This window comes from Felis catus, chromosome B3, assembly GCF_018350175.1.
Source record: "Felis catus isolate Fca126 chromosome B3, F.catus_Fca126_mat1.0, whole genome shotgun sequence".
Lineage (NCBI taxonomy): Eukaryota > Metazoa > Chordata > Mammalia > Carnivora > Felidae > Felis > Felis catus.
In genome coordinates this window covers 18,874,772-18,888,893 of record NC_058373.1, presented here as the reverse complement: position 1 = coordinate 18,888,893, position 14,122 = coordinate 18,874,772, and the positions used below count along the sequence as shown (strand labels likewise).

Below are 14,122 nucleotides of genomic sequence, written 5' to 3'. Positions count from 1 at the left end.
ACAAAGAGGAAGAGCAAACCATCTTGTGATGGATGCCTGGCAAAGGTGGGGGAACAGGCGCTATCCTACTGGTCAGTAAAGACAGAGCCATCCTAACATTTGCAGAACAATTTGTCAAAAAATCTATTAAAAAAAAAACTTTTTTTAACATCCTTTTGGTTTGGCAATTGCACTTCTAGGAATTATCCAAGAGATAAACTCTCACATACATTAAAAAAAAAAAAAAATTCAGTCAAGGACATTCTCTGTAATACTCTTTCTAGTAGTAGAAAAATGAAAAAATCAAAATGTCCAACAATGAGGGATAAGTTTAAATAAATTACATCTGTGCGACAGAATGTGAGATACTGTCAGTAGTGATAAGGAGTTATTGCTGGGCTAAACTGGCAGGTGGAAAAAGCAAGATGTGGAATAGACTATTAACAAGAAAAGGAGCAGGCTAGAAGGAGGAGGATGGAATATTATATGCACCTAGACACACAGGTTATATCTGCCGGGACACAAAAGAAACCAGTAAGAGTGACCGCCTCTGGTAAGGGATGTCACGGACAGGTGCTAGAGAGCAGGCGTTTTCCCCTCACGGAACAGTGCAGAATAACTATCCTTTGGTTTTTAACCACATATGTTATGTTCTCAACAAATAAAATCCACTGAGAAAATTTTAGCCATGCTCAAATAATAAAAAATAAAGAATGGTTTAGACAAAAGACAGTGTGTCCATACTAATAAATATTATAATTAGCGGCTAAAAAGAACACAGTAAATCTATGTGTATTATAGAACAGGCCCAAGTATTTTCGGGGGTAATGAAAATGTTCTAAAATTACTTGTGATGATGGATGCCCAACTCTACAAATATACTAGAAGCCACTGAACTATATGCACACTTTAAATGGGTGAATTGTAAGGCATGTGGATTCTACCTCAATAGAAGCTGTTAAAAATACCTATACACACACACACACACACACACACACACACACACACACACACACACACCCATGGCTACACAGAGGGGAGGGTGAGTGAGGACGCAGGGTTCAGAAAACTGTGGCCCACAGGCCAACTTTGGCCCACCATTTGTTTTTATGAAGTTGTATTTGCACACAGGCATACTCATTTGCTTCAAATTGTCTATGGCCACTTTCATGCTACCTACAAAGGCAGAGTGGAGTATTTATGACAGAGACAGTAGGGTCTGCAAAGCCTAAAATATTTCCTATCTGGTCTTTTACAGGAGTTTGCCAATCCCTTATTTAGAAAAAATCTTAAGTTGTACAGTTCAGCAGAAAACAACTGCAGGATACCATGGTCAGTATCATTTTATGTTCTAAAACCACACACAACACAATATGACATATTTTCTGTAAGTATAAGTAAGTAACAATATGAGGAAATTATCCCAAACTCATACCTATGGTTACTTCTGAGAAAGGCAGGCAGAAAGGATTGGGAGTTGGGCAAAGGGGTCTTTGGCTTTATTTGTGATTTATTTGAAAACTGTTTTACTTAAGGAGACACAGTAATGTTATTACCTAACTAATTGACTTTTTTTTCCCCCTTAGTTAATTGCTTAAAAGCAAGGCTGGCAGAAGCAAAAAGTAACAGGACTAGGTTGTCAACTCTTGGGGTCACCTGGGTGGCTCAGCTGACAGAGCGTCCAACTTCAGCTCAGGTCATGATCCCACAGTTCATGAGTTCAAGCCCTGTGTCAGGCTCTGTGCTGACAGCTCGGAGCTGGGAGCCTGGAGCCTGTTTCAGACTCTGTGTGTGTGTCTCTCTCTACCTCTCCCTGCTTGCTCGCTTGCACTCTGTCTCTCTCCCTCTCAAAAATAAATAAACATTAAAAAAAAATGTCAACTCTGATCTTGGTAAGCACTGCCAGAATTTTTCAGATCCTATGGTTTTCAATTTCCCTGATCTTTATCCTGTTCCTCTCTGTATTTCCCCTTCATCAACATCAGGACTGAGGTTTCTAAAGAGGCAGGTGAACTGAGGGAAGAGCCAGGGTGGCAGGAGGAAGGGAGGACAGCTACACAGCAGGCATGGGACAGCGAATGGCTGGGCCATCAACGATCCACCGTTTCAGAGATTTAGTTGCTGTTACGGAACCCCTGGGGTGTGTGAAGACCCGGGGTCCCGGGCTTAGCATCGCCCTGCAATTAGTTCCCACTCACAGCCTCCATGTCCCTAGTTTCACGTAATTCGCACGACCTTCAAGAGAACCCTGGGACTTCTCAAGTTTTCTGTACTTCAGGTGGGTTTACAAGGCTGACTCATCTCATAACATAGCACACCTTAAAACAAAACCAAGTGGTTGTCAAAGAGCAGTGCAGGCCCCGGAAGGGGCATGTGTGGAACCTGAGTCCCAAATAAGCTGCTTTATACCATAATTTACAAAGATAACATGGGTATGAATACAGAATACATCTAGCCCATCTTTGGAAAATTAAGAAATTCAACTGGGGAAAAAAGTTAACTAGTCTGGGATAATTATTAGCTCTTATTATTATGGAAATTTTTAACTATGGGAATGCACAGATTTTCAAAGCAAAAGCATAAAATGTCAGATGTCGTTCCCAAATGTGTATATTTATACACAACAAGACCTCAGATAATCTATCTTCTAACCTACAAACTATGTACAGATCTGGAAAAGGCAGGAGCTCTAAAACAGTAATAAAAGATGCCATCCAAAAGTTTTTTTTTAAAGAGGTAACTTCAAAAGATAGGACTTCATTAAGGGCATGACACTTAAAGGGACCCCTGCTAGGTCTGTTTGCATGAGCAATTATCAAACGGGAAACTTGTGCAACTCTCTAATTGTGGGTACCACAACCACTTCTGCTTCCGAAACAGAAGCAGCCGGACAACATGGAGGGTTGCTTTTACTTGAAATGACCCAGGAAAATCTGGCTGTGTATAAATACAGTTACAGGCGGGGAAGCACATTATATTCACCAAATTGCGCTTTAAACAATCTGGTTTTAAGCAAAACGCAGCACACCTGCAACAAATCTTCACAAAGGAGAGAATAAGAAGGTGGGTATCAACCAAAGGGAAGCATTAAACATTATATACATGTACACATATATTTAAACTAAATATAATTTAAGTTTCTCCTTGACAAAAAAGGTTTGCTTCCAGAAAACTCACCTCCATGTTCTAGAAATACTCGAACACATCTTTCCTTCCCTCTTGCTGCAGAGAAATGAAGAAGGGTCCAGCCATTAGCATCCCGGCCATTTGGAGAATAGCCTTGTTCTAACATCTTTCGTACTGTGTGAACATCCCCGGCAGCCACTGCAGCCTGAATCTGCAATTCTTCCTGGAGTTCAGGGTTCCTTCGACAATGGTGGTGTAACATCCTAGCTGAGTCCACTTTTTACCAAGGATTCATTAGGTCACAGGGAACAGCCTTTAAGGGCAAGTAGAATATGTGAAATTTAGAATACTTGGCTCCTCGCAGTGTGTCTATTAAATAGCACAGAATTTTCCATTGTTAAATCATGTAAATCTTAGTCATGACAGTTCATCCTACTACAACTAATTAATATGCACCTCTTATAACTTTGGTAGCTTCCCAAAGATTATAAAAGATTTCAAACAAAAAGCCAGGCATAATGCCTTAAGTTGCGGTTACAGGAAATTTCTTCTGTAGTCTTTTGAAAACTCAAAGCAAACATCCTATGAACATAGCAGCATTATTTTAGGTATAATGGAAGGTGATGCTAGGCAGCCAGAAAATGGGAGACAACAGAGTAGTCAGGTGAGTGCTTGTCTTAAGAGTTTGATGTCCCTGGGGCACGGTGGGCCGGGGGGGACAGGGCTCAGTTGGTTAAGCATGTGACTTCCTCCACTCAGGTCATGATCTCATAATCCGTGAGTTCGAGCCCCCGTCAGGCTCTGTGCTGAGCTCAGAACCTGGAGCCTGCTTCAGATTCTGCACCTCCCTCTCTCTCTGCTTCTCCTCCACTCATGCTCTCTCTCTCCCTCTCCCTCTCCCTCCCTCTCTCTCTCTCTCTCTCTCTCAAAAACAAACAAACATTTTTAAAAAATTTTTAAAAAGAGTTTAATTTCCCTAATGCATGCAGTTATAAACCATTCAAGGACTCTATCACAGATCAGTGAGTGAATGCAGGGTATCAAATGGTCAATTCATAGCCTATGAAGATTAAAGACTATGAGAAGCAGTTTAAAAAAAAAAATGAAAAACTTTAGATGAGTCCCCTAAAGTATTTCAATATTTTATTTTTAGCCCCAAAGGGTGAAAGGTTTGGGGGGGAAAGAAGTACGTGGGGTAAAGTAAAATGCATAGAGAGTATGCATTTTCCTTTTGTTTGTTTCTTTCTATCCTCCCCACTTTGTTATTTGATGCATGATTTACCACCCCTCTTTTTCTGCCACGTTATCTTTTCCACTTTTCTAATTTCAGTTTTCTAAAAATTTTACTCTAATTGGCAAAGTACCAAGATCACACAAAATATCTAAAAACTCTAAGAATCAGGGCACCTGGGTGGTTAGTCAGTTAAGCATCTGACTTTGGCTCAGGTCATGATCTCACGGTTCATGAGTTTGAGCCCCTCTTCAGGCTCTCTGCTGTCAGCGCAGAGCCCACTTCGGATCCTCAGTCTGCCCCCTCCCTTCTCAAAAACAAATTAATTTAAAAAAAGAAAATGTAGAAAATCCAAGTGAGATTAAAAAAAAAAACAAAACCTGTAAGAATTGAAACAACACCACATGAAAAAAAAAATCATTTTAAAGAAAAAGTAGTGTCCTGGACTTCTGCACCCTCTAACAGGTCACAAAAGAGGTGTGCACTCAGGCTCAATATAAAACGAGATCTCCTTCATGCAAAGAGGAAAAAGTCCAAAGTGAATTGTGAAAAGTGGCTCTTACATGTGTGTGTACAAAAACTTTTTCAGTGGGTTTTTAAGCTTTACAGAAGCTTACAGAAGCTTAAACTAACACGCTTCTAAGAAGCCATTCCATCTGGGCTAATTTTAAGGAATAGATTAGACTCATCTCCTAATTAGGCGGCTTCCATTTCTAAAAATAAAAAATTATGTGATAAAGTCCTTTAAAGACATTTTGGTCTCCTATGTAGGTTAGACATCTTGGGATAATCTTGTTACCAATAATAATTTATCTTGCAAAACCTCTTGCTATAGATTGTGCAAAGGTAAACTTAAGCCTGACCTAGGTCAAATCATCACAGCTTAAGAATACAATCAAATGTCCTATGTTGTTTCATAAAGTGAAAATGGTTATTTCAAACTCGTATTCCTATTAAGTAATATAATTTAAAAATATCAGGCTACTATTACAAAGAGCTATCTCCTCAGAGAAAATTTGGAAATGAGAAATTTCCTGACAATTTGTCTCCTTAATAAACATGATTTTCTCCCTTATCCCTTTGCTTAATTACTTTTTCAATCAACACTATAAAACTAAGTCTCTCATCTTAAAAACGACCAAGAACCCTTTTGGAATAGCTTTCTGTGTATTTTTAGAGTTGTAAGCAAAGACACTGAATACCACTGGAAGAAATTAATGAAAACTACTACTATATGCTCAAAATCAGTTTTAACAGATTTTTTTTTTAAATGAGACCATTATTTTGGCTCTTAAATGAGGTCTACTATGTAAGATTCAAACAGTATAAAAAATAAACAAACAAAAACCTGGATTTTCTTTTAGCAAGTGTTGTGTTTAGTATATGTTAGCTGCTTTGAAGGGAAAAGCAAAAGCTATATGGATTTTCCTCCCCAGAACTGCACAGATGACCAATAACCTTCAGTCACTTACCTTGTGGAAGAATGTCCCTTCTTCTGATACGTGGATTGCCTAATAACCATTGTGCACATACAGCATTGTGAGGAGAAGGCTCAGAGTGTGTCCAGATTGCAGCGTGATTGAGCTTTCTTAACCTAAAAACAAATACCAATTATGGGAAGATTCCTAAAAATAATAAAAAAATCAGAGATGCCTACACACTCTACCTTTTGATGAGCTTAAATTTTAGTGCATTCTATCAAACTTCCAGAGCAGAGAAAGAACTCAGGTCAGTTCTTAGAGAAAATGATCTTGAGACTCACGTTAATCTCCAAACTGGTACAGGATATGGTGTATTTTCAGGATTTTTTTTCTTAAAAGGGCAGTTTTTTGAAAAAGAGTAAATTAAAAAAAAAAATCACACATTTGAAATTCAGATGCCAAGTACAGGTTCCTTTTATCTTATTTTTTGGTCTATTCAGAATATATTTTCAGGCTTGCTTCATCTGAATTACTTTTTAACTGACACTGTTAGGCGTGTGCTCTTTTCTAAACAGGACAAAAATGAAAGTATGTGTTCATTCAATATAGTAGGTGGTCAGGGCCAAAATGGAATCTATGACAACCAAAAGGAGAGTATATCTTTAAATGCTGGTTCTTCATATGCCCTAAAAAGCATTATGTTAATCATTTTGAAATGGTTATTCCTTTATATATACATCAAACTGCGTAAAAGATTAACAACATCCTTGCCAGCTTCCCTATATGAATTCTGGAAAAATCCTCTCTACAATTGAAAGAAAAAAAGGATCTTTCTTCATATAGATTAAACCCTAGGTCTATGAACTCCATTAAGGTTAAGAGCACATGCTAAGTGACTTCCACACTTTATGCTCAAATCACTCTAGAAATTACTCACTGGGAGAACTACTACCCCACCCCATCCCAGTAGGGTAGGTATGCTAAGCCCTCCATCACTTAAACAGGAAAGGCTGGGCTACCTGAAAACCTGACAACCTGACGTACTATGGGGAAGAGTGGCAGTCCTAGGTGCCGCTGGTTGCACACCAGAATTTACAACCAATCCACATCAGTATATAGTCCACTTTGACCCTTTCCTTTTTCCAAGGCCAAAGGCTTGGCCAGCACACACTTGGAAACAATATTTAACTTAAAACTAACTATCATTTCTTAAAAAAATGAATTAGAGAATTAGACATGATCAGAACAACTCCTACAAGGCAAGCTGCAAAAAATGCAGAACTATCCTTACAGAGATGCCCAATTCTGAGAGTGGGGCAGGAAATATACAATATGAGCATGGAGCATCTCACTGTGCCAAAAAGGAAGTGCTCACAGAGAAATGCAGTGATGGGGGAATGTCACAGGAACACGGGCCAACCACAAGAGCTCTTAGTAGCTAAGCTGGAACAACTTGAACAAGATAAATATAAGTGGTATGGATTCTAACCCAAAGTCTAGAATAAATACCAACAAGCCCATAATGCTCTGATTGAATAAATAAAGGATGGAGCAGAAACAAATCTCCTGTACAGAATTCCATATAATTGCATGGATCCCCCCTCCTCAGGGAGGTAGAGCATAACTCCCTTCTCCTTTAGTGTGGGCCATGTAGAGATTTCCTTCCCATGAGGACAGCATGGAAAAGGAGGGAAAGAACAACTTTATGGCAAGAAACCTGAAAAACACCGCCTCAGCCTGGTGATCGTGGTTAACAGGCAGCAGTGCCAAGTCACGTGACAAGCATGGAATGAGGAGAATGGCAATTTACTGTGGTGATCTTTCTCTCCAAAGCCCATAACCCCCACCTAATCATGAGAAAAACACCACACAAATTCCAGCTGAGGGACATTCTACAAAATACCTGACCAGTACTCCTCAAAATGTCAAAGCCATCAAAAACAAGGAAGTCTGTGGAATTGTCATGGCCAAGAAGAGCTTATGGAAACAAGAAGGCTAAATGTAATGTGGTATCCTAGATGAGATCCTGGAACAGAAAAAGCATATTAGGTAAAAGCTAAAGAAGTATGAACACGATATGGATTTTAATTAATAATAATGTTCATTGTTGGTTCCTTAATTGTGACAAATCCATCTATTAATATAAGCTGTTGGTGGCAACTGGGTGTGGAGTATATGGGAATTCTGTACTGTCTGTGCAATTTTTCTGTAAATCTAAAACTATACTAAAATAAAAATTTGTTTAAAAAATGCAAACCGAGGTCTCCAATGATAAGCCTCCAGCATTTTCCACAAATGAACAGGTGATTATTTTCCACATGAGCTACATCTACATTGCAAAAATCAATGGCACTGGCTGCCTTACTTCTAAGGGTGTCCTTGGTATCCCCTGCCTCCCAAGAGAAGCGGAGATAGCTCTCCATGGTTTCAAGCCTTTAGGAATCTTGTTCTTAGGCCTTCTATCTACCCACCGCCCCTTCCATGGAGGCAGAGGGGGTAAGTGGGGAGGAGGGCATGCAAAGTGGGGGTTGAGGGGAATATGAAATGGTACTGATTTATTAATAATATCAAGAAAAGGCTTTGTGTTAAAGGATGAAGTGACTATTTCTCTGAACAAGAAAGATGCACAAACCACAATAACTTGCAATAATGCCGTATGGGCTACTTCAATCAGACAGATGAAAGTCCACGGAGCCCCTGACATGTGTTTGGCACACTGCTAGGCCTTGGCCACTGGTGTCACCCCCTGGTAAAACTTTACTAGAGAGTTCTGCATACTTAAAATAAATTAGATACACCTAAAAATGTTAAGATCATTTTTCCCTTTTCTGACAATACCAAGTGCTATAAACAATAACTATAGGTTTAAACCAAAAGAGCACTTTACATGCAACAGTTTTTACTGGAAAAAAAACAAGACACACATACCATGCACACAGAGTCCTTTGTCAGCTGCATCCCTTAAATTATGAAAGGCAATGACTTAATTACCATTACCAAAACATCCTAATAGTCCAAAGCACCAGACAAGTAATTAATTTTTATCTTGGTGTTATTTTAGGAGAGTTTGCACTTAATAGAGTATAGCTATCCATATATGAATACATTAAAAAAAAAAAGACTATTGAACTTAAAAAGTAAATACAATATCTAGCACTAAACATACTATTTAAAAAATCAGAGAGAAGTTGGGGTGCCTGGGTGGCTCAGTCAGTTAAGTGTCCAACTCAGGTCATGATCTCACAGTTCATAAGTTCAAGCCCTGCATCGGGCTCTCCACTGTCACTGCACAGCCCACTTCAGATCCTCTGTCTCCCTCTCTCTCTCTGCCCCTCCCCTGTTCCTCTGCACGTGTTCTTTCTCTCTCTCAAAAATAAATACTTAAAAAAAAAAAAAAAATCACAGAGAAGTCCAGACACAGGAAAATGGAGAAAAGTCTATATTCCCCTCAAGGAGTGCACATTTGAAAATCTGATAGTTCATGAAGAAGTCACCTATAAAATAATAGAATATGGCCAAGGAGGCTATTTTCTAAAGAAATAAATGTACAGTGTAAGCTGTTTTTAAATTAATGACTCACAATGACTAAAATTCTGAGGGTATAATCTTAGAAATCCCATTCCAGGTTTCAGTCAGAAAAGACAAGAAACAAAAAATAAAAAACAAACCACGCAGACAAGACCTCAGAATTATGTATCAAAATGAGCCACTTCCCCAATGTCTATCATTTTTATATGAGGTTTTACTGCAAGATAGTGTGTTGAATTGTGTTGTTTAAATTTTACGAATCCATCTTTTCTAATCTACGTTAGGTCAAAAGGAAACAATGCAGGCCTCTGAGCTTTTACACTGTTGACCATACTAGAAAGTATACATTTAGGAATTAAAATTAACACTGAGGCACCTGGGTGATTCGTTCAGTCGGTTGGGCATCTGACCTCAGCCCTGGTCATGATCTCGCGGTTCGTAGGTTCAAGCCCCACATTGGGCTCTGTGCTGACAGCTCAGAGCCTGGAGCCTGCTTCGGATAATATGTCTCCCTCTTTCTCTCTCTGCCCCTTCCCACTTGCGCTGTCTCTCTCCCTCTCTCAAAAATAAACATTTAAAAAAAATTAAAAATAAGATGTTAACACTAAATTCTATAAAGATGCCAAAGGAACTTCATTAAGTTAAAACTAAACTTCTTGCTTCACATAATTAAAAGAAGTTTATATTCACAGAACAGAGTGAAGAGTAAAATAACTATAATATAAAATATATTTAAGACCTGTCTAAAATTGTATAAAACTTTCACCAGATTTGCCACATGTCCCCGATTTCCTCTGGCATAAATGATTAGTCACTAATGGCTCTTTGCATATTATTTTCACTAAAAGTCCACATATTTTTGGATTAGGTGATACAAATTAGAACTGTGCTTTCAGATTTCACACCACTAGAAACAAGATAACAGCTTGCTACTCAAAAAAGGAAATAAGCATTTCTTTGTAGAACAGACAGAGATATACAGGCTGGTAAGAAAATAAAATCAGCAACTCCAAGGATATTGGCTCTGAGGAAAAAAAAAAAAAAAAACACCATTGGGTCACAAGTTCTAAGAGGGAAGATGGCTGCAGAAACACTGTAAGGCCCAAAGTGTACAACATGGCCGAGGTCTATGTTGACCAGAACTATTGATATGATCAAGAGCCTGGAACCCAAAATAAAGTAGAAGTGTTTTCTAGTATCATTCCTCATGGTTAGCATGGTGTTTATGTTCTAAAACAAGTAAGGGTATTCATATTTCCTCCAAATTACTGGGCCTCCGCGTAACACAAGGATGTGTTATCATGCACAACTTATCTATAATTCTCAAATGTTCCAGCAGAAAAACCAACCATTTTCACGGAATGTGAAGGAGGCAAGAAAGGAAATTGTATAATGCACTATCCAGACTCAACTCAAGGCTTAAATCACAAATGTTGTAAATGAGGAGGTCTTGTCTATATTATCATATTAACCCCTGTCCGGCTTTATCATCTTAGCAGCCTTACATCAGTACCTAGAAGGTTTGCAAAAAAAGAGACAATCATTCTCCTTAAGGAGTGTCTTCAGCTGAAAATGAAATAAAAGGATGTAAGTCAGATATTAGGTAATATATAAACCTTATCTGACTTTAGGCTTTTTAGGAATAGTATGAACTTCTGTGTTACCAAAGTTAAACGTGAAGAAAATAGATATATATAGAATATTAAATAATCATGCATGGTATTACTTCAGGTATAAAGAATGTAAGTATAGAGCCACAGCATACTCTAAATGCATCACTGTAGATCTTCAGTTAAAATCAGTTATTCTCCCTATGTAACTATAAATCTATATTTGGTTATCAAATAAATCAGGCTCTTTCCATTTTTTTTTCTCTAGAAACCTGTATACACGGCAATCGAATTAACACAAAGTTAATTACCAATCTGAAAAATATAAACTACCTAACTGTCCATGCTGGTAAATAATTACCCATATTAAACGTTTTAAATGTTCAGCACTCTCAATCATGCTAATACTAGGAATAGATGCAAACGATTTATATACATATTCCCTAATCATAGAAAAGCAGTTAAAAGCTGAGAGGAGCAATGAAATATTATTTAAGCAATGAGAATGATCTGGCTGGCAACCAGAAGAAAGCAGTGTTCTCTCTGTAACTTACAAGCCTGCCTCGCCACAGACCTGCTCCCTTACCATCTCAGGTGGTAACACCCCTTGCAAATGAAAACATGCTAGAGTCATATCTAAAGTAGAAAAAATATGTAAGTGAGAAGGCCTGAATAGAAAACACATCATTTGTCTTTACCTTAAAAACATATTCCAAATATGTTAGCATTTAAAAGACAAAATTCCTAAAGTAATCATTGGGCATCTCTCTGGAGATCTGCATATTTGCATAATGAAAATTGCCTTTAACTTTTATAGACTTCTGCCTAGCTTTCACTGAAGTGAAGTGGACCCTATATGCACATAAAGGCTACCCTAAATGTTCACCATGGAACAGTCAGTGGTAGATACTGATTTTCAATTCCATTCAGTAGCATACACTCTCCCATTGGAGTCCAGTACCAGGTCTCAAGAATATGCAAACCCTCAGAGCACTTAAAAGTATCTTTAGCAATGTCTTCACAATTAAAAGAATCAGGAAAGGCATAAATTTCTTTTGGGGGAAGGCAGAAAGTCCAGTGGAACAGAGTAAATCAATGATTTCCTAACAACTTCTGCTATTTTAAGTACTTCTTTGTACCTGAAATTCCCTAAACAATCTGAGATATTAAAATAACTCTGAGATTAACAAGTCACTTTATACTCCTGTTATTGGATGTTAGAGAAGTCATTCACTTGACTAATTTGTGAATTAACTCTTATATAATTTCCCTGATCATATTCCCTCTTTAGGAATTACATGAATGTCCTAAACTTACCTTTGGTGTATTTTCCAGAAGCAGCAACAAAATACGACGACAGAAATGTGATCACATGAATTAGATGCTTAAATTTCAATCTAACAAATTATCTGTAAGGATTTTGAAATAAACCTTATCCATGAAGAGTGCAAGAATAAAGCCCTAGATTCTAAACACACCAAAACATCCCTTTGTTTTCAAATTCTTGAGTGTCAAATGATTAACAAAATATTGTATGAAGTTTTGTAAGTTCTTCTAGAAAATCTAAGGTGTCACTAATATTACTTATCGTTTTATAACAGTTTCAGAACCCATTCACATCTGTCAACAGAAACACATAAAAGCCAGAAGAGTTAGTTACAGGTACGTGCTTCAGGAGCAAATATTGCTTGCATACTATCCACACTATTAAGGTACACAGATTCACTTTTCACTAGCAGAAAAAGTCAAGTTATTTTCCAAAAGTCATAAATTGCAAGCCATTACCGCATCTTCCTCTACCAAACCCTTGTCTGTTAGTTAACTCAAAAGACTTTCTGACAGAGTTAGAGGAAAGGTGATAGGCAGACATAAGGGGAAAACAGAAAATTGTGGTTTAATTAAAAAGCAGAGTCATTCAGAATTAACAAGCAATTAACAAGGAATTGAGGAATTCCTCTGGGAGTAAGGTTGGGGGGGGGGGGCTACAAAAAGGTCTCAAAGTCTCAGAGCAGGGTAAATGGTACAGTGTACAGAAAGATAATACAAAAAAGAAAAAGAAAAAAAGAAAACACAATGTACAGAGAAGGGAAAATATGTTTCTGGGATAGAGAAGTTATTATTAATTAAAATCTTAAGGATCAGGCACCGGCAGAGTTTTCTTTTTGCTGGGAAACTGGGTGCCAGGAAAGACTTGCATTTCCAGGTAACCAGGCTGAAAATAAAGCAATGCTTAATGAGATAGGGGCTAGAAATAAACAATGGGGGTGGGGAGATCTGGCTTATTACCTTTATACAGGATGCTGGTCAGAGGCTCTCTGCTGCTTCTCTGGTGGGTGGCTTGACCCTTCCTGCTCTCTCGTCTCCTCTAGCCAGCTCAAACCTGGAAAGCAAAAACCAGTGAGTGGTGCAGTGACCCAGGGGCGAGGAGGAAGGGGCTCTGAGAAGGGGTAGCAAAAGGAAGAGTGATAAGGGCAGGCAGGAAGAAGCAGTGATTCTTCCTCCCCGCCAGTCTCCTTCCCCTCGGGGGAGGTAACTGACTTTACCTGTCTCCTCAGCTGCTGCTTCTCTTCCTCCTTTCAGCCTTCTCCACACTCACCAACTTCTCCATTGAACAAACATCCCAGGCAGGGCCGGACACGGGTGTTCCTGATCCTTCTTGGTGCCTCACGGCCCCAGCCCGCCGAGCATCCAGACAGCCGAGCAGAATGGGGGCGACGGTCCTGACCGCCGGGCAGCCTCGGGGCAGGGGTGCAGGGAGGAAGTCCCGGCTCGGGTGGGGGGGGCAGTCCCGGTCTGAGGGCTCGGAGCAGGGGGCTGCCGCGCTCCGGGCCGGAGGCTCCCAGCTACCGGGGCACACGAGAGGTCTCGGGGCAGCGAGGTCCCGGGTCATACAGGGTCCGAAGTGCCAGCCGCAGGGGCTCCAGGCAGGGGGCTTTCGGGATGCACTTTGCACTGGGCCACCCCCGCCCCCTCCCTCCAGCACTTTGGGGTCACTGGGATGGGACCAAGCCTTCAGCAGCCAATCAGCGGCCGCACTGGAGCCTGAGCCCGGAGCCGTAAACCAGGTCCGGGGTGGGTGGGGGTGGGGGGTGGGGGCGACTTGGTTGGTTGGTTGCTTCCTTCTCCCCTCCTTACCCCCAGCTGCCCCCACCCCTTGCCTGCCGTAAAGCCATCTGCGCATTCGCGACAGTTAGAGGAGGCGTGCCGATCGAGGCTGGGACTCGTCT

General features: G+C 39.8%; 1 protein-coding gene across 2 annotated transcripts in view; it reads right to left on the bottom strand.

Annotated features, from left to right (window-relative positions):
- ASB7 (ankyrin repeat and SOCS box containing 7) overlaps window positions 1–13,981 on the bottom strand; it is a 52,149-nt gene extending 38,168 nt beyond the window's left edge. Inside the window, exons 1-4 of one of the 2 annotated variants that reach the window (XM_003986867.6) lie at window positions 13,439–13,975; window positions 13,182–13,275; window positions 5,809–5,930; window positions 3,157–3,418 (exon numbers count right to left, since the gene is read on the bottom strand). In XM_003986867.6, the coding sequence (XP_003986916.2) occupies window positions 3,157–3,367 (211 nt within the window). In that variant the 5' untranslated portion in view covers window positions 3,368–3,418; window positions 5,809–5,930; window positions 13,182–13,275; window positions 13,439–13,975. Of the gene's footprint in view, window positions 1–3,156; window positions 3,419–5,808; window positions 5,931–13,181; window positions 13,276–13,438 lie in introns of both variants that reach the window. The other variant, XR_006598950.1, reaches the window with a different exon arrangement.
- Between the last annotated feature and the right edge of the window lie 141 nt (window positions 13,982–14,122).